At 43.1% G+C, this 24111-nt stretch overlaps 1 protein-coding gene across 1 annotated transcript in view; it reads right to left on the bottom strand.

Annotated features, from left to right (window-relative positions):
• The window catches only part of MAP1B (microtubule associated protein 1B), a 74768-nt gene extending 52608 nt beyond the window's left edge, over positions 1-22160 (bottom strand). The window contains exons 1-2 of the mRNA XM_056325410.1: positions 21705-22160; positions 16888-16989 (exon numbers count right to left, since the gene is read on the bottom strand). Coding sequence (XP_056181385.1) covers positions 16888-16989; positions 21705-22086 — 484 coding nt within the window. The 5' untranslated portion in view covers positions 22087-22160. The remainder of the gene's footprint in view (positions 1-16887; positions 16990-21704) is intronic.
• Positions 22161-24111: the final 1951 nt, after the last annotated feature.

The following is a 24111-nucleotide window of genomic DNA, read 5'->3' as shown; positions in this document are numbered from 1 at the left end:
GCATTCATCCTCCTATACTTTGGCACAGGCAAAACAACCCTGATTAAATTAATCCATGCCTTCAGCCACTGTTGTGCTTATTAGCAACCCTCTAACATTGTATGTTCTGAAGATGTGTTCTTAAGTGCAATCATTGTAGGCATTGGTTCATTAGCAAGTATGAACAACATGGGTTATCAAAAGCATTTTTCATGTATAACAAATAGAGAAAATTACTAAAACAGTAAAAGAAGTGTCTCAGATCTACAGCAGGTAAAGCTAAATGATGTAGTATTTCATTAACATAATTAGAAGCAGGTTTATACTAACTTAAAATTTCCACCTTCTTTTGTCTAAAGGAGACCAGAGATAATGCTTCCTGCAGAAAGTTTGTGCCCTGGCTTGCAAAATATCAGGTGAAATTAGACTATTCAATGAAGAAAATGTCAATTTAGATGTGATGCACTCCAGTTAGAAATCTTGCTGAGTGCACACAGGCTGTGTAGTTAGACACTCATGAATTGTAGTTCATTAGAATGACGAAGTGTCGGCATTGGTGAGACTTTTAACACACCCAGTATTAAATGAACACAACTCAAGTACACTTTTAGGATTCATCATCACTTGAAAAGAACAATGCAGGGAGATGCTTAAGGAACATGATACCAATATAGTTGCATTTTCCCCCCCAAAGATTAAAACAACTCAGTGTTTAATTTATTTTCTCTTTATTTGGAAGAGAAATCCTATGAGTTTTAATCTTTTGACAAAGAAATGTAAAAATTGCCATTAAATTTCCATTGGAAGCTTCCATTGTCTTACATGATAGGAAGAGTTGCATTATTTTCCTTTTTTCCTTATAAACCATGATACATTTTACATCTGGCACACTTAATTTTCCAAGGGAGTTACACTAAAAGGAGAACTCTTACTAGATGTTCATCAATTGACGTATGCCTGATGATACCTGTAAGTTGTGCAAATGCACAAATATTTTTTCTTAGGAAAAAAGTACTTACCTATGGAGAACAGGAATAATAAATAATGTTGGGGTTGATCCTGTCTACACTGGGATCAAGAGCAAAATTCTGAATAATTTCCAAAACGGGGAATTTTGGATACAAGACCTTTCTTGGTGCAAATTCAGTTTATATTTGATGACTCCAGCAAAGAAAAAGGAAGTTCATTTATGCTGAACTAGTCAAATCAGCTGTATTTGCCAGTTTAAACATAATTTTTAACTTGGTGATTGTGGTCCTTACTGCATTTTTTTTGAGATGGTTACACTTCTACAAAGTTACATTACTGTGTAGTTCATAAGACACTAAGCTGAAAATGCAAATTTTAAAATAGCAGTATTTATAATATATAGTATTATAAGCATACATTAAATAAAGTCATATATAAGCACAATAACATGAGTAGCAAACTCAACCATGTAAATAAATCAAAATGCACAAAACTTAGAAAGGGAAATGATTAAGTTTTGAACAAAATATATAGTTTCTTCTTACTAGCTGATATCACAAAGTCTTTCACCTTGACTTTTTCTGTTGAAAAGTTTTGATTTATGGCTTGTTTCAGGTCCTTTGTGAATGCTCACAAGTGAGCAGATTTTGCATATTGTTCCAACATGCTCCCTGAAGGCAAAACTGCTTTCCTTGCACAGAATACTAAGATTAACTAGAAAACAAAAAGAAAATCCAGGAAAAAAAGATCAACAATGACTTGATCATGCCAGGTCTCCTCATGTGGCGTTTACTGGATGGTCACTGTAAAACTGACTACTCAGAAGAGTGTTTAGAGACTGGACCACTTCATAGTTGCCTTTCACATCAAATTCGGATAACCATAATAATTTTTTTATGGAATTAAGCTATCAAAAGTTCTTCCCAGCATTTTTAGAGGTTTTATATTCCTCTACAGTGACATATTTTTGTTTGGGCTTGATCATTTTTAGCCAATGCCTTGACCCATTTTACATCCTCCCTTATGCTCTACACTGCTGCTAAGGATGGGCAACAGTCCCTGAACCCAACTCCCTCTATCAAACCTATTTATCAGATGAGAATAGCAAGGCATAGGAATGCAGCCGAAACTAGAGATAATACACCGTCTGTCAGTGTTAATCCTTTTTAATATTCTGCTTCACACCAGAGAGGATTTAATTGTTTCTTAAATGGCTCTAGGGCCTCTGAATGAGCAAACCTGTCTACAGAGCATATATTTGTAAAAATCTTTGCAATAAATATTGATCAATCATATCTGTAGATCATTCTGGAGACACAGCAATCTCTTCTTGCCTAATTAAACTGTGCTAATATGAAAATGCAGGCCAAGCCCATAAGGCACAACAGATCTGCCAGAGTGTGGAAATGCCTGGAAATTGCAAGCTCTGGGAAAAGAAGCAGAGAGGCCCACCAACTCTGCCTGCATACTAATGAACTCCACCAGACTGTAATCCATACAGATGAAATTTAAATTCCCTTCCACAACTTCAGCCTCAAAGTCTTCTAATTAACCCTCAGCCATGAGATAAGCAGCCCTGCAGAGGTGGGGATGGTACAGCAGAGGTGACAAAAGGCAACAGACTACTCCTTGCCAGTTCTCTTCCCCGGGGATTTGAAGGTTGTGTCAGTCACTAAGCCAAACTCCGAGGGGGCAATCAAAATGTCATTTACTTCATCTCCCCATGGTATTTTAACTTTTACCCTGTAATCATTCCTAGATTTAGGACCGGCAAAAATGTTTTAGTGATCACAAAGCACACATTTCACAGACACACAGCAGTGCTTAAAAGCATTTCACTCCCACTTGACATGGAGCTCCGTTAGAGATGGCATACTATTTCACCTGCTCTAATGGAAGTCAGTCAATTCATTGCCAACTCCAGCACCGCCCAGACTCACACAGAAACTGTAGAAGAGAATTGCTGGGATTTAGTTCAAGAGGTGCCACAGGAACCCAGCAGTGCTGTATTTCATTTTGTGTGGAACCCTGTTAGAAAGTATACAACAGCTCCTCACAACCATTTCCCTCAAACTGTCTATAGACAGGATCTACAAATTTTAATTCTTCAACAGCACTCCAGTGCTGCCCTAACATGTAATGAGGTAGATCTAGAGGGAACTTTCTGTTTTCAGTAAAATCACTCATACTTTACACTTGTTAAAAGCAGACTTTGTGAAAGTGATGCAGTAATAATTTAAGATAAACCACTGGCTGTGTTTTTGGGTGGGTTTGGATTTTTGTTTGTTGTTTGGGTTGGTTTATTTTAGTAAGTGGTAACAGACAGCTGCTCTCAGCGAGCATCCAGAGCCCTGCTACTTTGCCTGCAATTAAATCCACTGAAAAGTATATGAATGTCCATTTAGCTGTATTTGCATACATCAAAAGGTTTTGCCCATGCTGATGTATGCATGATGTCCCTAGTTTCATAAAATGGTCCTCACATGTCTTCTTTCAATACAACTCAGAAATCTTAAAAGAGCTACACAAATCGGCAAATGGCTAATCTCAGCTTTTCATCTTTAGGGCTATTTTCAAATCAAGTTGAGTGGTCCTTTTAGACATTACTTTCTAACATCTGTCTGGTATCTTATTTGAAGAGAGTTGGTGTCCTCATTTTGAATTCTAATGAAGATCACTGCGTAAATTACTGATGTTAGATTCCCTACTGGCACACTTGGCAGAGCAATCCTCGATGGGAAGATGAAGCAAGACAAAAAGAATTAAATGTCATTACGTCCCTGCAACTAAATAATCCAGATGAAGGATTGTCCACAGCATCTGAGTGTGACAGCCATAGTCAGTCTGTATGGAGTTGAGGGGCAATGTTAAGGACTATACTTCAACTCTCTTGATTTAGGATATATCGTGTGTTCTCCGGTTACTTAGAAAGCCATGATTTTCTGTCCCTAAGAAACACAAAAGGCCACACTGGGATTTAACTTGTATGAACAAGTAGTTTTAGACAGAAAATACTGAAATGCTTTGTCAAACTGCATGGTACTGTATTCCTGTATTCCTAACAGACAGTCATTGCACAGGCTGAGACAGGGGAAAAAACCTGAGATATACTAAACTTGACAAGTGAGTCAGTCTACTTGCTTATGTCTCAGGTCTTTTATTTCATGCTGTGCTCTAAATTCAGCATGAGAGAGGCAGCACTACTTGCTATATACTGCAGCTTTGAAACAGGGGAAGCTCAGGTCTGTTAAAGGCATCCTGAAAATACAGAGAATACATGATCTGTAAGGCTAATTCAATCAGCTCTATCTATAGCATGTGTTAATTTTTACACAAATATGTAAAACATTCTTGCTTTTCTACCTACTGGCTCTGCAGAGTTAATGCAATGTTAAGCATTTTCACAGATTATGATTATCAGTGGTCTTCAAACTGAGAGAGCTCTCAGCCCGCATGAGCTATACTCAGCTCTTCCTCTGTTGACTATGAGATACTCGAAGTTTGCTGAGCTCATTTCACATTGAGGGATTAGTCCTTCACAACCAACAGAGCCGAACTGTCTGAAATTTAAACTCCAAGCAAGATCTCTGAGCAAAACAGAAATATATATCTCACATTAAGTACTACAACCTAAAACCAGTATATAAATATTCATACTGACTTCAGTATGTGCTCATTTACTGCACGGCAATGAGTATGGCCATTGAGAATGCCATCTACTGGCAAAAAAGCACGAGGGAGTGTAATTCCATGGCAGGCAATTTCCAAAAAAGGGAAAGGTTAAGAAAACATGATGTAGGTCATTAAGTTTGTTTGGCTTTTGTTTTTTTCAGCTGCTCATTTCAATTTTTTTTAAATCCAGTGGTTGCAACTGCATGATATGATGCTGAATTTTACATAGAAACTTTGGTGGAGTAAGTACTGAACCTTATAACTTAATTCTGTACAGGAAAAGGGTAATGTTTGAAAAGAGTAACAATTTAAAAGACATCAGAGATAATAAGAAAATACTAATAAAGCTGCAAAGCTGAGATTGCTCATACTTTCCTATGCTTTTTCTTACTTCACAGGATCTCAAAAATTATTCTCAAGAGTTCTTTAGATATTTGGTAAGAATATTCAGAGTCTAAACCTTTGACACTAAAATCTGAAAAAAGATCAAACTCAGCAGTGACACTGTTTCTTGTAATGCTGTTAGCTACAGCAACTGTCATTCCAAGCTTTAGGTGGCTGATTTGTGATTTAATTGCAAACAGTCAACTTGGGGGAGAATACCTGTCCTGTGAACTCCAATTACAAAGCAGTAACTCTTGTTGTAGAACTATGGCAAGTACCACGTAAGTGACATCTCTGTTGGTTTGAAAATATCTTATCTTTTTCTTTTCCCTAATGATTATTGTTAAGATTTTTTTCTTGTGTCCAGGTCATATCAAGCCAACAAACAGGTTATATAGACTATCGAATGAAAAACAGTTGGTCTAGTACTGACCTAATATTCTCTGACAGTGTCCCATCTTTGCAAGTAAGTCACAGACATGGAATAGTACAGGGAGTAGTATTTGGTGTGCTTCAACCAAGGACTTTGGTCTACAGCAAATTTGACCTTTGTGTAGACTAAGGTAATAATCCCTGACAAAGAGACAGCAATCTGCTCAAAAGGGAGACCAAGAAAAAAGTTGGAAGTGTCACAAGTGGCCTCCAACATATTTAATAGCAAAGGGAAGCCAGAAGAAGGAAAATTTACAAAACACAATTTGTGAGCAGAGACGTCCCTGATGACAGATTTTTCTAAACTCATCTCTTCAAAAATTAAACATTCTTTGGCTGATAGCTGTAGTGAGGCTCCAGGAAAGTCAGCAAGCATGGAAGTGCCAGTACTGACACAATGCCACTCACATTTTACCACTAATGTGACTTACTGTGACATACAGGAAGACTGCAGGAAAAAAAACATTATGGGGAAGGGAAGAAAAAGTGCCATCTAGGATGAATCACAGGATCATAGAATCATTTAGGCTGGAAAAGACCTTTAAGATCATCGTCCAACCATTAACCCAGAACTGCCAAGTCCACCACTAAACCATGACCCTAAGCACCACATCTACACATTTTTTTAAGTATCGCCAGGGATGGTGATTCTACTACCTGCCTAGGCAGCCTGTTCCAATGCTTGATAACCCTTTTGGTGAAGAAAGTTTTCCTAATATCCAAACTAAACCTCCCCTGGCACAACTTGAGGCCATTTACTCTTGTCCTATCACTTCTTACTTGGGAGAAGACACCAACGCCCACCTGCCTACAGCCCCCTTTCAGGTAGTTGTGGAGAGAAAGATTTCCCCTGAGCCTCCTTTTCTCCAGACAAAACAGCCCCAGTTCCCTCAGCTGCTCCTTGCAAGCCCTGTGCTCCAGACCCTTCCCCAGCCCCGCTGCCCTTCCCTGGACACGCTGCAGCCCCTCTACGTCCCTCCTGCAGTGAGGGGCCCAAACCTGAACACAGGGTTCGAGGTGCAGCCTCACCAGTGCCCAGTGCAGGGGGACAGTCCCTTCCCTTGCCCTGCTGGCCACACTGCTCCTGACACAAGCCAGGGTGCTGCTGGCCTCCTTGGCCACCTGGGCACACTGCTGGCTCATGCCCAGCCGGCTGCCGACCAGCACCCCCAGGCCCTTTCCCACCAGGCCCTTTCCAGCCGCTCTGCCCCAGCCTGTAGCGCTGTGTGGGGCTGGTGTGACCCAGGTGCAGGACCCGGCACGGAGCCTTCTTGAACCTCATCCAGCTGGCCTCGGCCCATCGGTCCGGCATGTCCAGACCCCTCTGCAGAGCCTCCTGCCCTCCCGCAGATCAACGCTGCTGCCCAGCTTGGTGTCGTCTGCAAAGTTGCTGAGGGTGCTCTCAATGCCTTCATCCAGATCGTTGATAAAGATATTAAACTGAACTGGGCCCAGGCCTGAACCCTGGGGAACACCACTTGTGACCAGCCACCAGCTGGATGTAACTCCATTTTTTATTTTTATTTGGGCTCAGCCATCCAGCCAGCTTTTAACCCAGTGTAGAGTGTGCCCATCCAAGCCCCAAGCAGCCAGTTTCTCCAGGAGAATGCTGTGGGAGATGGTGTCAAAGGCTTTACTAAAGTCCAGGCAGACAACATCCACAGCCTTTCCCTTGTCCACTAGGCAGGTCGTCTTGTCATAAAAAGAGATCGGTTCATCAAGTAGGACCTGCCTTTCATAAACCCATGCTGGCTGGGCCTGATCCCCAGGTTGTCCCACACACGCTGTGTGATGGCACTTGGGATGATCTGCTCTGTAACCTTCCCCATCACCAAGGTCAGGCTGACAGGCCTTTAGTTCCCCAGATCCTCCTTCCTTCTGTTCTTGTAGATGGGCATCATGTTGGCTAACCTCCAGTCTTCTAGGACCTACCTGGTTAAGTCAGGACAGTTGATAAATGATGGAGAGTGGCTTGGTGACCTCTTCTGCCAGCTCCCTCAGTACCCTTAGGTGGGTCCCATCTGTCCTCATAGACTTGTGCATGCCCAAGTGGAGCAGCAGGTCGGTAACTGTTTCCTCCTGGGCTGTGGGCACTGCATTCTGTTCCTCCTCATCCCTGTCCTCCAGAGCAGGGGCCTGAGCACCCTGAGGGTAACTGGTTTCACTATTAAAGACTGAGGCAAAGGCAGCATTAAGCATCTCAGCCTTTACCTCATCCTTTGTGGCAGCGTTCCTTGTCACATCCAATAAAGGATGAAGATTACTCTTGTCCCTCCTTTTTATTCTAATGTATTTCTAAAAACATTTTTTTGCTATCTTTTATGGCAGTGGCCATCCTGAGCTGTAGCTGGGATTTCACCTTTCTAATCTTCTTCCTGCATAACCTCACGACATCATTGTAGTTCTCCTGAGTTGCCTGCCTCATCTTCCAAGGGTGGCAAACTCTCCTTTTCCCCCCCGAGTGCCAGCCAAAGCTCTCTTCCCACCAGCTTCTTCCCCACCTGCTTGTCTTCCAGCACATGAGGACAGTCTGCTCCTGCACCTTTCAGATTTCTGTCTTGAAGAATGTCCAGCCTTCCTGGACCCCTTGGCCCTTCAGGACTGCCTTGTAAAATGAAGACAAGCTTCTCCCTAGTCTTGAAAACCTCTGCTAATAATAAAACTCAGCATTTCACTCATTTTAGGAAAGCAGAAGAGAATAGGATACAATGTTTAAAATAAGCTGAAGAAATAAAAAAATACATCAGGTAAACTGGGAAAAATAGCTTCGGATATCAGTGTCACACAATAAAGCTTTTAATCTATGCTTTGTCCATGCAATAGCTGCCCTTGCAGAGAGACCAAAGCTGTTACAGTGACAGAGCCCTGCCAACTGTGGCAAAGCTAAATACTGATGTGACGAGACCCTCACAATGGTCTTCTGAGAGGTCCATCACTGCTGAGATCATTCTGCTCCTAGGGACTGAAGTCTGCGGCTGCACCTGCATGGGGCTGCACTGTTCCAGGTAGAGGTGCCAGCTCATCTGGAGCTGGTAGAGTAGCTCTACACAGGGCTGTCTTGCAGTACCACTTTCACTTCCAATAGCAAAAGAAATCTTTTAGAGTGGCCCATTCTTTTTAAAAGCATCCCTGCTTTTTTGTGACTACAAGTCAAGACAAGAAGGGAGAAAGCCTTACCATGCAAGGACCAGAATATTGTCCTGTGCTGAACTCACCACACTTAACTACTACCCCCACCGGAAAACAGCAGGCACTGTGTTAAAAACTCATTTGACTCTCATAGCACTCTAAGAAGGGCTGAAAAGCATGGGAGAACACAGGTCATTTCATAGGTGCCCAGCTGTTTACACCAGCAGGGAAAAAGGCTCAGGTCAGGAATGAACTGAAAGTTAGGGGAGCATCAACACTACAAATACATAACATGGTGTGTGAAACAAAAAAAAGCAGAGACCTGTAAAATAAAGTAAATATCTAATTTCTTCCAGATTCTCTGCAAGAAACTGATCCTTGGCCTGGATTTTGCTTTCAGTTTAAACCAATTTAATTACAAAGGGAGCATGCGGGCCATGAAACAATTCAGAAGTTAAAACTGTACCCTTTTAGGTAGGTACAGCTCTAACACAATTGTATTACGCTATTTGATGGACTGAATAGTAAGTTTGTATGTTTAAAGAAATCTGAATGCTTTGCACCTGCTCTTTCCTGTGATTACTGTCTACAAATGGTTGTGGAGGACCCACACACATTAGCAGAGCCCAGTAAATGGGTTTCACCCACTCAGCAGCTCCTCCCAACAGATTAATACTATGAGGTCCTCCTGTTCAACACAAAATGAGAATGTCAGCAAGGTCTTCTTCCACTTAATAATCCCCTACTTGACATACAACAACAACATCCCACCAAAGCTGAAGACAAATTGTAATTATTCTTGTAATTACAGGCTTTAATAGGTATAGAGGGTTGTTAGGTGCAAAGCAACTAATCCCACTAGGGACTCTTCAGGAATACAGTTGCTGCAGCCAAACTATTTATGCAGTTAAGACAGTGCTATGATCAAAGGAACCCATCCTTACTTTTAAAGAGCCACTTAAATATTACGCCATCTCCATCTAGATTTTTTTTTTAGTGACATCCATGTCTTCCATGTGTTATGTTGAAAGGTGGTATGTTTTTAATTTGATCCAGTATGTTGCAGGACACAATAAAAAAGAAACAAAAGACCATTTCAAACTTTTTTATATATAGTTGATTGAAATCTAAAAAGGAAGGCATTTGTAATGCAATTATTGAAAAAGTGGACAGAAAGATTAAAATTGATGAAGTTGCCAGAAAATGTTAAATCTACTAAAAACAAGTAGTATTGAAAAATATTTAAACCTTCCAAGTCTTCTTGTAGATGGGTGTTGCACTGGCTAACCTCCAGTCAAGGGGGACCTCCCTGGTTTGCCAGGACTGTTGATAAATGATGGAGAGTGGCTTGGCGAGCTCTTCTGCCAGCTCTCTCAGTACACTCAGACTGCCTGTGTGAGACGGTGAGCAATTTCCTTCACTCTGCTTGTTGTTTTTTTCTTCTTTCCTTCATCTAGTAAATCATCTTTACCTTGCCTTAGGAGTTTTTTTGCATTTGCTCTTTCTAGTCTCTTAGGGACAGGGTGGGAACTTAATCCACTGTAAAGTGCTTAGAGGACCTAGAAAAGCTGATTTGTGTCTCAGGACATGGCAGCTGAAGCTGGGATCAGTCTTTTCTCCAGAAGAGCTACAGAACTGCCATAAAACTGGGACAACTTCCAAAGGCTGCCTTTTGGCAGGGGGGAAGTTAACTTCCAGGTAAAAGTTTCAATAGCTCATTAGAATCACTCAGAGATTACAAAGCCAAAAACATGGTTTATCATGGAAGAGGGGTTTGTTGTGGTTTTCCCAACCCCGGGTTTTGGTTTGTTTGTTTTAAATAATCCCTAAGCTTCCCAGAGTTCTGATGGGCAGAATCTCCCCATACAGCTATGCAGAAGATGGGGAAATAAGGACACAGGACAGTGACTCATCTTCCACTATAGACAAGCTCTCAAGTACCAAAACACATAAAGTTGCAACACCAAAGTAATACTGAAATTCATACAAATTTGTTTCTGAATTAGTTATTTTAATACAAAATTTTAAAAACTTTTTTTTATATCAGCAACTAGTTTGAATCATAAACAGACTAACTCCAACATATAGAAAAGTCAGGAACCAGAAGAATCATGTCCTTACATTTGTGAGTCTATGCTGCACACACAGACAGCATGCAAACCCAGGCCATCAGGAGCACTGGGTTTTCTTCTCAACTTTAGGAACAGATTACCATCGGTGACTACAAGCCAAAAGTAACCATCATGTCTTTTTGGTGGGATTGTCTGGGGGTTTGATGCAAAAGCATGGGCCTCTGTTACAGAACTATCTGGCTTTCTATTTGTGACTATTGCTGACTAAAGTGTGTATCTTCCCTACCTGCTCACAGGGACTGTGAAGTACTATGGGATACTCCCGGCAGTCTACAGACAGGAGCACCTGGATCTGTGGTCAGTACTAACGCATTGTTTGCATTTGTCTCTACAAGGTAGAGGACAGCTGGACCTCCTCCTACTGTTGCAAGGCTGACAGCAGCAGCCACAGTGGCAACTGTGATTTTACAGTTAGCAATAGGGATGAGCACATGCTCCCTGTGCCACTCCGTTTAGACAAGGACTGTGTGTCTCACCTCTTCTCTGAGTCTAGTCCTGTTACTGAGTACAGTGGTAGGCAGATCACTGCAAATAAAACACCATTTTTATCTGGCAAGAAAGAATTTAAAATCTTCGCTTTCTCCCCCATTATGGGAAAATTTGGTTCTTGTTCAACCTTAATAATACTAGATAATAATTCCTCTAATCCAAAATCCAATCCAATTATTTCAGTGGCCTTTGGATCAAGTCTTTCCTCCTTCAGATTACAATTACAAACATTTAATACCTCTCTCAAGTGACCACTACACTGTACCAGGAAGTAATAGAAAATCTAGTCAATTAAAAACAAATGTCTTCACAAAATTAAGAAAAATAGGCATCTGACAAAAATGTTGCTAGTGACAACCAGTAACTAGATGAAAAGTGGCAGTGATGTTCTAGTTACACATTTATTAAAAAGCCATGATGGAAGAGATGAGAGACAGGTCATCTGTAAATGATACTGAGCAAGGGTCAAAAATAAAATATTACCTTCAGTTTCAGATATCCCATGTAGACAAAATGTTAGGAAAGAAAGATTAAGGAGTCTCATAAGGGACAAATGAAGATGCACAATTTTGTAAGCTTTTATTAAATAACCTTTAAGAAAACAAGCTTTGTGAAAATACCATTAGGTATGCTGGATAATAATTCTAATAAAGAGAAACAGGGATCCAAATTTCATTATGGAGTTAAAATTCTGTCATTATTCACAACTAATTTAATTCCATGACTCTGTTAGCTGCCTCACACAGGTGAAAGCCTGTTCCCATAAAATATGGGCTACTCTGAACTCATTGTATGTACTTGTGATACAAGGCATTTAAAAATAACCTCTTTGTCATTTTGCTGATTCATGCTAACAGCTTAGCATCAGCAGGTACTGGTGTTTTGGCAGCAATTTAAATTTATGCTAATTTTCCTTGAGATCATTCCTAAAAAAGCAGAAATGGAAGTTAGTGCCAGAATGATTGACACAATTGCAACAATTTCTTCACTGGAAAAAAAAAAGTTACTTATTAGCCCATCTCTGGAATTTTGATCAGTACTAACAAAGGAAGGCTTCGACAATTCATGTACCTAAACACATAGGCTGTTACACTGTAATCCTCTCCTGAGCCACCAAAATCCTAGCAACCTCCCCCAAAGAAAAGCTCATGAGCAGACGAGAGGCCCACCGCTGATCTGCTTGTACTGCTGGGCAGCCCCATGACTGCAGCCCTGGACCACTGGCAGCAATGCCCTGCAGGGACACACTTCACAGCTGCAGCCATGCTAGTCAGCTCAATTCCCTATTCAAGCCCTATTTTGCCTCCATTTTCTTTCTTCCGAGGCACAAATACTTTGAGACACAAAACAAGTCTGGTAGCCAACTAAAATTAACCTCACCAAACATATAATAAGCTAAAATGACTCCACGCAATAGCTGTTCCAGCTACTACGGTCTCTAATAGCTGAAGAATCATATTTATAGGAAGTCCCTAAATGTGCATACCAGGGTACTCAAGATTCTAAGCAAAATTAATTCTTCAGCACTTAGTGATGCTGCTCTGAGTTGAGAAATCTGGTCTTGACTTCTTGGCTCTTTTTCTTTCATTTTAATTGATAGGTTTTGCTCAAGTGCCTGTGTCCTCTTACTTGACAAATTGTGATGAACTGCAGTTTTCAGTAAAACAGCACTAAACCCATGCTCTTCAGGATTTTATCAGCAACTCCATGAGTTCATACTGCAAGCTACTAGGTGTGATATTAACTGGGTTTAGATCTGCTTTAACAAAGGCAATGGGACTACAGACCACTTTGGTGAAGCATAGAGCTGTGGGCACTGATGACTAAAATTTCCAGATTAAAAATTCTCCACAGGATACTAGTCCCAAACAGTAACTTTTGAAATGGTAACTTTCAGATGGAAGCTCTTAAGGCTTTTTGGGGTAATGACAGTTTTGGAGAACAATGACCTTTAGTAAGCCTGAAGGAGGCAAGCAAACTGCTGATGCAGGTGGCTGCCAAGGGGACACTGAATATGTCTTGCACTTTGCTGAGGTGGCCACAGGCAGGCTTGCAAAAATAGTCTGGGACACAGATAAGGAAGTGTCTGCTGACTTAGGAGCAACAGGAGACCTCCCGGCACTCCTCAGATAGGGAACATGTCTTCCACAGGTACACATTCTTCTTAACAGGACAAAGGAGCCACAGTGTGTTGCTTGAGCAGCGTTTCTTGGAAGGTTAGGAGTGACTAGCTGCTGAAGAGCTATTTCAATAAAACAGACTTCATTTAGACAAGGGTTTAAATACACACCAATGCGACAGTCAAATGTCCCCAGTGAAACACTTGCAGAAGGGCCTTCAATGGCTTCACTCTCCCACACCCCAAATCCCATTAATTGCCCTTTTGTGAAGCTGCAACTTTTTTTTTTATACTTAAGTGAAGATTGGTAGGTACAGCAATTTCCACAGAGCACTTTCCAAGACTTTCCACTTGCTCTGCCTCACTACCAGATACACAGTTCCTTTTTCAGCATGTACATGTTAACAATTTATTATTTGATTTTTTTGTCCTTGTGATGTTAACTTACAATGGAAGTTGTCAGTATATGACAGAGAAAACAAAGGCAACCACTGGAGCACCTATTTTAAGTCATGTTGCCTGTTGTCTTGGCAACCACTCAATAAGCTCTGTTACTCATTTTTCACCAGCACCTGACAACATCTCTGCGAGATTGGTATTATTAGGGAGTCTGCTAACTCAGATTCTTTACAAGGCATCAGAAAAGATCTGCTGGCATTTCCAATCTGAATTCTATTTTTCAGGAATCATAAATCATCCATAAATTGCCCAGCAGCTGAACATACCACGCACAAATACCACTGTGACAATCCATTCCCTTGAAAAGAGCACAAAAAGAGTGTTGGATCTGGTCATGCTCCCTGCAGTATCAATATGTACACTGCTATTCACTACACAGGGAGAAGGATTAGACGTCAAATTCCTCAAGTGAAAACACATGAATGCTTTGACAGACATATTCTCTCGCATGTCTCTCCTTTGAGATTGCAGGCATATGGCGTGGGGACAGAGCTGGCCCCATTTCCTCCAAGCTTCCTTTTGAGAAAGAGTCCTACCTTTCACATTGCTGCTGTGCATATCCTCAAGCTGCTTTGAGAAGCATACAAGCATGTACTGAGCTGGCATTGCAATTACCATAATTAAACATTATAGTCAAACAGGCTTCAGTCAGTAGTCAGACCTGGCTACACTAGGAGCTGTGCAGATGACTCTACCCTTCCTCAAGAGCAAACTGTCCCTATGTGCGAGTCACACAGAGAGCTCAGTCTCAAAGGACTGAAAACCAGGCTGTTTAACTACAGCCCACAGACTACCCCATCACCCTGGATGAATACCTTCCTTGGACAAAAGGTCACCTAGTTACCCACATTCCACAAAATTTCTGAGTTTGCAATCATAAGGGACTATGTACTTACAATCAACTCTTCAGTATGAACGTTGACCATTTCACTGGTTAAACACTCAAAATTCAGCATTTGGGTGTTGTAACAGAAATCAAACATTCTAAAATTTTATCAACAAATGGCAACAAAAACCCCTTCTCCCTACCAAACAGTAGAGTATACTAAGAAGCCTCATGCAGATTCAACATCAGAGAACCAGAGAAACTAAAATTAATGATCCTCTGATCCGTGCAGTGGGATTCTGGAGGTGCCAATGGGCTTCCCCACAAAATTTTAGACAAGAAACTGGTCAAGAGGACTCACTTTATTCCTGGATGTTCCCTTTATTCAAGTTTCAAGCTCCCTTAATGCTCTTTCAACATAGATTTTCGCAGTTTATTGTTTAAAGTTTGAGCAGTGGTGAAAAACTCATTCATTACTGCTTGTCATAGAGATGCTGATGAATTCCAGTCACATGCAATTAAGCTGTAATTCAACAAAACGACAGACTAAATAGGCAAGTCTAGACAAGAAAAAAAAAATCAACTAAAAATACAATTCCTAGAGAAAAATTCTTGGAGGATTCTATAATCCTTCTGTTGAGAAAAGGGGTGCATAACCTTATTTTATTTATCATATGAAAGCAGAGTATTTGCTTTATTCATGCAATGGTATCATGACGCATCATCTAAATGAAACAGCAAAAAATATTAGACATGCTGGAACATTTTTGTTAAAGAAGTGCAGGATCTTTTTTCTCACTGAAGTTTTAAAGTAAACACATCCATGTTATAAATGGGATGCACTGCATCTTGCATTCCCTTAAAGATAAATTCTGCTGATTTCACTTATGAGAACACCCTCTCTGTAAACCAAAGCAACCAGTATCATTGAGAAAATGAATTGGTGTCATGCATTTAAACTGAAATGAAAAAGAGATGTATTCTAGGTCTCAGTTTGCTTCCATGTAAATTTGGAACTATATGCCTTGACTCTAAATCTTCACTCTGAATATTGTTGTACTGGTTTGGCTGGTTTTCAAACCAGTGAAAGAATCATAGATATTTTTTTTTCTTCCTTAATTCTGGCAATGTTTTAGTCTCTATAGATACAGGGAAGTATAGTAAGAACTGCTATAACCTACCTACAGAATAATTAGTTACACAAGACATTTTGGTACATCATTTGAAACCATCAGGTCAATGCTGTCATGCTAACAAGACATCAGGTGGTCTTTGTCAACAGTGCATAGCAACTGATCCCAGGAATGTGATCTAGTAGCATGACACAAATTTCATAGCCCTTTTTCACCACACTTAAGAGATGCTCCTGAAGCTGGAATTTATAACCCTTGTCAGTCCTAGGTTGTACTAGTCAACATGCACATGGCCACGATGATCTCACCAATGAAAGCAACCTCCACTCCTTTCAGAATGTTACATATTTTCACATGGAAATGGTGATTAATTGCACCCATGCTTACTCAGCATTTGGCACAGTAATAAGATGTTAGGAAACTTACCAAACACTTGATTCCCATGCAACCAGAAGAAAATGAAATTTTACACTTCACAAAATAGGACCTTTTGTTTTGTTTTGCTTTATTGTACGAATCCTCCAAAGGAAGGACAGGCTTGAAGAGAAGGCAGCCCAAGAGGTTTAGTCTTACAAGACCTGCAAACTTTTAATTTACTCATACAAGCCAAAGACAGTTCCTGTGAGTCAAGGTAGACCCTCCAACCCTCAACTTTTCATACCAAGAAAGAATAAAGTCCAAGCCCTCTGGGAAGAAGTATAGGGATTAAGCCACACTTGCACAACAGCCGTGACACCATTCCTGGCTCTATCGAACTGCAGAGTTAACCATTCAGGTTATTTGTTTTGTATGTGCTCTCCCTACCACAATAAGCTTTAGTCTCTGGGACTACCACATAGGTGCTACGTAACGTGAACTGTTCAGTCAAAAAGTGAGCTTTACTTAACTTTAATGTGGCCCTAAAACTAGCACCTTCTACAAAAGTAATCATGGTGATATATATGAAGCTAACTTAAAAGGCTGATTATTTTAAAGTTGTGAGAAAGTTAAAACAAATTGTAATTTTTCAAGTCATATTTTAAATAAAGGAAAAAAATATTCATTGTCAAGAATCACAAATGAAAGCAGGCCATATAGTCCCCGAGTATGTTTATTAATTCTGCTCTTAAACAAAAGAAAAAAAAAAAAACCTCAAACTTTGTCAAACACTTCCAAAAAACTCACCTCGAACTTCAGGAGAGAATCTAGCTGAATGGCGAGAGACAAAAAGTTTCAGTTCTTGATCCAAGTTGCATTCAATCAGGTTTGTGTCCCATGATCGGATTCCTAAAATTCAAAATATGAAACACATCTAGCTTGATACATGAGCACTGAAAGTTTTAACTATTTCCCCATTTGCATACCAGCTATTTGCATACATTTCTAAATTCCAAATCCAGCCTCTCTTCCCTTCAAGGCACACAGCCATTAAGTGCTGAGCGTTCAAAACGAGCACTCTAGACAGGAATCGGTTACAAGCAAGAGGAAATTTGCCTTTCCAAAAAGTGATCATCCTTTAGGGCCGCAGCTTTAGGACTGCTGGTCCCATGTCCCAGTAGCCACATTAGAAGAAGCTACTGATATCCCTGAATTGACTTTAGAATAGCAATTCACTGGTTTACAAAACCTAAAGAGTGAGTCATGTCAAGGACACTCTAATCACATTGCCGGACCCTACTTGTCCTGAGGAAAAAAAGACAGCGTCACCTAGCATGTTGCAAATTAATATTTGAATTCAAAGTATTAAATGGCTGACTTCTTCATTCAAAAGCTTTGAAGCATCACATATTTAAAATTAAAATTTAAGTGATCTTTTATTTATGAAGTATCAAAATTCTAGTTTTGAGATTTAAAAATGCTATGCTTGATCTTTTCTCTTTTTAAAACTAAACGGCACATCTCTACTCCCTACTGTTTTTCCCCAGCTACTTAGAAAGTGCGAGACTTGACACATACGATAAAAAAGTAGTATTATTCCAAAATACATTCTTAAGGATTGAAATTTGACCAGGAAAAAAAATGTCATTGCAGCCAAAAGACAAATGTATAGTTTCTTTCCATAAGATTTTGATGGCTAAAGAAAAAAATAAATAATGGGAGAACATGCTTAACATTTTTCTATGATTTTCTTATTTTGAGATTGTTCTGGAAAATCTTCTAATTTTGGAAAATAATGAGCAGGCAGTTGCACTACAGGTAAGTCCAGGTACTGCTGCAATTTTGAACACCAACATCACAGAGATTTTTTCTTCCTAAAGGGGCATCATTAAACAAGTTAGCTGGCAAACACAGAAGGGACTACAGGTGAGGAAGTGTCTGGCGGCCCTCCCTATGGGCCTGACCATCCCTCTGCATGAAATTGTTCAGTTAAATCACTTTGGGGTTTGGTGAGGAGATGCCTGAAGAGGTGTGTGGCCAGCCTCTCACCGTGAGACTAACATCAACACTCCTGTTGGTAACTCCATCAGGGTTTCAGGCTGTGAACATTAGTGTCAATGCTACCTCCCATGCCACATTCTCTTTCAAGGCAAAAGAAATGTCAGGACTTGTGCTGGCAGAAGCCATATTGTAGGGGTGAAGGATGAGGAGAAAAAAGAGCAGGAAGAGCAAAGAAGCCAGATCCACAGTGCCACTCCCCATTGCAGCTCTGGGTAGGTTCTCCATGCAAATATGAACATAAGCATTTCAAAAGCTTGAAGCCTCTTCAGTCACAATTCAGGGCTTTGCCTTGTCAGCATCTCAATCCAGGTAGGAGCATGCTTAATATTGGGATATGCTACCAGCTATTAAGTAGTTGCCACTTGAAATTCTAAATAAATTTGGAAACACAGTATTCTCTGTGTGTTTCATAACCACTCAAGAGAAAGATAACTGAGCTATAACCCACCACCTCCACTTCCTGACTGATGCATCGTTGTTCAGAGGCATCAGCAGAGAGGCTCTTCCACAAGACTCATTTTCATTTCCCAAAAATCTCTTGGCCATATGGTGCATTTTTGGGGCGTAGTTTTGGCAGACAAATACAGCTCAGCAGGCTTTAATGTTTTCCAGGTGCTGGAATATTTGAGAGCAAGAAAGTAAAGATGATAAAATAAGACATATGTACAGAACATATGAAAACTATGACTAGTAAACTGACATTGATCACAAAGATGAAGTACATTGAATGAATGAGCACTGAACTTCAAGAAGCTGGAAGATAAACAGTTTGCTGGCCTCTGGCAGAAAACTTGTGTGGGGAGACTCCAAAGCTTTCTGGAGGTCAGTTAAGCAATAGGGACTATGATTCAGCAATGCTGGTGATCAGGTCTGTCCATTATCCCTAGCTGGTTTTGTCATTAATCCAAATTTGTTGTGGGGTTAAGATTCTGACTATGTGTAGTCAAGACTCCTGAGCCTGGCAATGTCCGAGAAGAAAAAAAAAAAAAAAAAAAGCCCAGACATCCCATACACACAGCTGCCCCAGAAGCTGCTAAAGCTGTGAAGCTGGAATTTGGATAGAATATTGCAAATCTGCAGCTGCATGATTCAGCAGTCTGGATGCAAAAATTATGCATGTACATTATGAAGTAGCGTAACGTATTAAATACATTAAATAGCCAAATCAGGTTTGGGTAGAACACAGGTAAATCTGGAACTAAAATCCAAGGTCAATCCAATGACGTAGATCATTAACAACATGGATGTAACTCCTGGCAGCATGGCTGAACTGGAGCTATTCCTTCTTTATGCAGTCTTAAGAGTGAAATGCCAGTAACACAGAACTAATCAGACAGCAGGCAGGGCACACCCAGTAGCATCTGCTGAATCAGTGGAAAAATCTTGAAGCTTTTTCTTCATCCCCTCTTCTTTCTTGGTGGATAGTGGGTTGCAGGATTGCCTCTGTAGCAAAGTCACATCCCAAATGTAATTAATGAAAATGCACCTCTCCACGCCATTCCCTCTTCATGATATATTAAGAAATGACTCTGCATTCCACCAGGTTGCGTAGCATCACGCCACTGATGTGTTATCAGCAGATGTTTTCTTTGACACGTTGCTCTGCAGTTTGGCGCATGAATCCACACTTTTCAGTGACGTTACTCAGGAGATGTACCAGATGTACCAGAAAGACACTGAGGCAGTTATCAAGAACCCAAAATGCATTTAAGGCTCTGTTGAGAATAAATGTTGAAAGCAGCAGGTTTTTCCAGACTACAGCACACTTTTTGCAAAAAGAAAGAGTGCTTTGGTGAAGCCCCTATTAGCCTCATGCAAATAGAGCTTCAGACTCCCAGTGTACTTATCCAGAACTGTGTACTTCAAAAATTTGATCAAGTTTTTTTTTCCTAGCAGGCAAAATCTCAAGCAGATCATCTGACACCAGGAGCAGCAAGGTGACTTCTAATCCAAAACAAACAGAAAGGCCAAAGCGATCCCTCTGAATATGCAAAACTATAAGTGGGTGTTGTACTTAGTGGCAGGAGGTAGCAGCAACTGAGCTATGCAGCAGCAACTGTACAATAGAAGCTTCAAGAAGAGACTGAGGAGCATTTCTTCAGATGAAGGATGACATCAGCTGTCTTGAAGGCAGAAGTTTTATCCATTTGCTTTATAATTTTTAATAAGATAATTAAAATGCAGCCAATTCACTTCTGACACAACCAAAACCTAGATAGAATTAGGGACATGCAATGCTGAAGAGGCTCTGAATGACAAAGCATCTGCCTCAGTAGTTCTCCCTAGGAGACAATGGTAGCAATAAAGATGAACAGGTCATGGCGAAGCTGGTTAGCTGTGATAAGGCTGCCCTTTGCCACAAACAGGCAAGAAAAAGAACCAAGAGAAACAGCCAACTAGGGCAACAATGCCTAAGAAAGCAACAATAGAGACAAACGAAGTCCTAGCTGGACCGCTGAACCACACCTACATGACAAGGCTGCTGTCGATTCCCCATTCCAGGGTCTCTTCCCCTCTAACAATGGCAGGTTTCTGAAATCTCTGCTTTCACCAGCCCAGATCAAAAATATATGTTACAAAAACAGGTATCAATTGAGTTTAACAAACTATATGGTCCGGCAACAATTTTCTTTGTCCTTCATACCACTATTACTGCAACGGGGCTTTTTCTCTCCTCTGCACGTACACTGCGGTCTATTGTACCAGAAAACACATCGAGAACTTACAACGCTGTCATTTCACTTGTGATACCTGCCCGTATCGCCGCTTTAAGAAAAGGACAAATAAACAGCGAACCAAAGCAGCCCGCAGCGGGACAATGATGAGGGCGAGCGAGCACGCAGGTACGAGCCGTGCTACCCATGCGGTTTTTCTTTATTGAAATACACGTATATGCGCGCAAAAGGGTTGGGTCCCGCACCGCTCTGCAGCCGAGAGAGAAGTCTCACCGCCCGAAGTTGGACACAAAGGCGGGCTGCGCTCCGCGCCGCGGAGGAACACGCCCCGAGCCCCGCCGGTTCGGCCTGGCGGGGGGGCCGGGGGTTGCGGGAGCAGCCGCCCCGCAGCCCCAGCCCATCCCCATCCCCGCCTGCCGCCGGCGCCGCGGCCGCCCTTTGTCCGCTCCGGGCTGCCATAGAGACCGCAGTGCGGACCGCGCCACGCCCACCCGCCGGTGTCTCCGGGCGGACGGCGCGGCGGGGCGGCACGGCGGGCTCCCACCGCGGCCCCCGCCCCGGCGATGGCGGGCGTGGGTCTCGCAGCCGGGCGGATCCGCGGGTGACCAGCACGCTGCGGCTCCCTGCGCCGGCGGCAGCGCGGCCCGGCCCCGCGGCCGTCGCTCCGCAGCGCCCGCGCCCTCCCGGGGAAGGATGGGGCGGGGGGCTGCGGCGGGACCCTGGCGGGTAACGAGCCGGAGACCGCGACCTGGCGACTCGTGTGCCCGTGCCCTGCGCGGGGCGTGTGTCCGCGGGGAGGGGGCGTGGGGGGCCGAGCGCCGCCGCGTCCGAGGAGGGGGAAGGCGCCGGCGGGGGTGCCCGCGGCGTGCCCGCTCCCCGCCGCCTCACCTCGCTCGATGTTGGCGATGGCCCGCCGCAGGTGCTCCTCGGTCACCAGCTCGCCGATGACCACCAGGAGGTAAAACTTGCTGTCCAGGAAGCGGTGCGAGAGGCTGGGCGAGGGGGAGGTGGGGTTGGGGATGCTGCAGGAGGGCTCCGAGTCCACTTCCACCACGACGGTGGCCATCGCCTCCGCCCCGCGGCTCCGGGGCGCTGGCAGGAGAAAGGGCCACTCGGCACTGTCTCTGCAGGCGGCGGGCAGGGAGTGACGGCGGGCGGGCGGCGGCGGCGCTTTTATACGGAGACGGTGCAGGGCAGGGTCCTGGCAAGGAGGAGGGGGAAGGGGGGGAGCCGGCGCATCCCCGCGCCGCCGCCGCCGCGTTTCCAGCATCCACAGCTGATGTCATCTGCGGCAAATCCTCCCCGCGGCGGCCCCCGGAAGCAGGAAGGACGCGGGGGGGCGAACAACGCCCCGAGGGGACGCCCAGGGGTGCGCCCCGGGCCCGGCTCGAACCCCCGGGCCGCCCTGCCCCCCAGCCCGCGCCCCCGGTGCATCCCGCGCACCCCGGGCATCCCGCGCCCCGTGCGCCTTCCGGGGCGCCACCCCGCCGGGGCTGCGCGGCTCTGGCCCTGGCCCTGCTGCCTCGGCTCCCCAGGGCCCCCCGGGGGTCCCAGCCTTGAAGCACGGCAGTGAGGAGCCGCAGGTGATGCCCCGCCGCCCCCCGGCAGACCTGGGGAGCTCACCTGGGGAAGCTGGCGTCGGGGCTCCAGCTACACCCCTGACACTACCAGATGAAAAAGCAGTTCCAGGTCCAAGGCATGGGTCCCATCTCCTGCATCTTGCTGTAGCACTGCAGCAAAATTTGAGTCATACTTCCCACATGCACACAACGAGCAATCTAAGTAGTCTTGCTACCTTTTTTCGTTTGAAAGCAGTTTACTCCATGAAATAGCCTTTCTGCGTGCATTCAAGGCCCATGGTTATATGACTTAACATACAAAAAGCACTGGGTTTGGACAAGCTGCTGAAATCCATACTCTTAAGGCTCCAGAAGTTCAAAGGGCTTTGAGTAACTAATTTTGACCAGGCTTAAGCAATCCCAGGGAACAGTGGTGTCAGAAAACACCTACAGATACAAAAGCAAAGGTTTCATTCCTCTCCACCTAAAAGTTAGACATCTGCTTCCTGATATTCACTGACACCTACTCAAGAGACAAACTCAGTCACCTTCTAAGTGTCTTACCCTCTCCTAAAGTAGGATAAAGCAATCAGATAAATCAGCCTCTCTGAGATGTTCTTCTCACTTTACTGATAGAAGCAAAGCACTGGTTTACACTAAGCTTGTGTATGGCTATAGTGTAAATGTTTATATGGCTCAAGTGATGTAAGAGAAATCTCACTGTGACCTAGGAGATAATATGAACTTTTATAGCCTGGTTTTTAAGATAACCTCTGGACCCTGACTGAGAAGACCCTTCTCTGTGTGCAGGTCCTTCCAGTACTGACTGCTCAAATGCACTGCCTGCTGCTCAGAAACACAGCGTACTTGCCTGGACGAACGATACATCAGTCCTGTTTTCTCAGAATATGTACTTTGTTCAAGGGCACACTGGACTCAGTCTAGTTGACATGCATTTCAGGTGGTCACTGAGTTGTCTTACTTGCCGAGACAAACCCACAAAGATGGAAACACTGTTGTAGGTGCTGGTCCATAGGGTTGTATCTGCGTGTAGCACCTAGTGGTTTTAGTGTGACTAGTTCCTCTGCATAAATTCAGCGCTGAGAGCCTTGGCTGATATGGTGGGATACATTTGGGTGTTGCATTCAAGTAGACTATTTTCCTGAGCTGCCATTAGCCTGAAGGTTGTAGAGTACAGACAAGCATTTTTGCAGCCATGTCAGGCGACTGAGATGACGCAGTGGTGAAGAGCAACAGTGCTCATACTTCACTAGATCTCACACTGCTGATAGACCAAATGCAATGGCGTAGGCGCAGAAGAACTAGCAGCAGTTCTTCTAAAGTTTGTGAGGTATTCATAGGTACAGAGTGTTGCTGTTTGGGTAGCCCAATTCATCTAAGCCCAGCTGTGACTTTGACATTTCCTTGCTGATCCTGGCAGTTTGCATGGGGTAAGATACATGCCTACCTAGAAATAACATCCACTCCCCTGTGGCCATGTCCTATATCACCCCCACCCTAATAATCTATTCTAATTATAGATACCCTCAAGTCTTGCCACATGGTGCTTACTGGAGAAAGCCAGCTTCTAGCTTCTACCACTGCAGTCCATAGCTTTGGGGTGTGCCTTTATGTCAATCGCCAAAAAGAGCAGCTGGTTTCTGGAACATGGAAAGGGCTAACTGGTTGCAGAACAGACTGGTAGTGGTCCCTGGACATCAAACAATTACTTGCCT

This window comes from Falco biarmicus, chromosome Z, assembly GCF_023638135.1.
Source record: "Falco biarmicus isolate bFalBia1 chromosome Z, bFalBia1.pri, whole genome shotgun sequence".
Classification (NCBI taxonomy): domain Eukaryota; kingdom Metazoa; phylum Chordata; class Aves; order Falconiformes; family Falconidae; genus Falco; species Falco biarmicus.
This window is presented reverse-complemented; position numbering and strand designations above follow the sequence as displayed.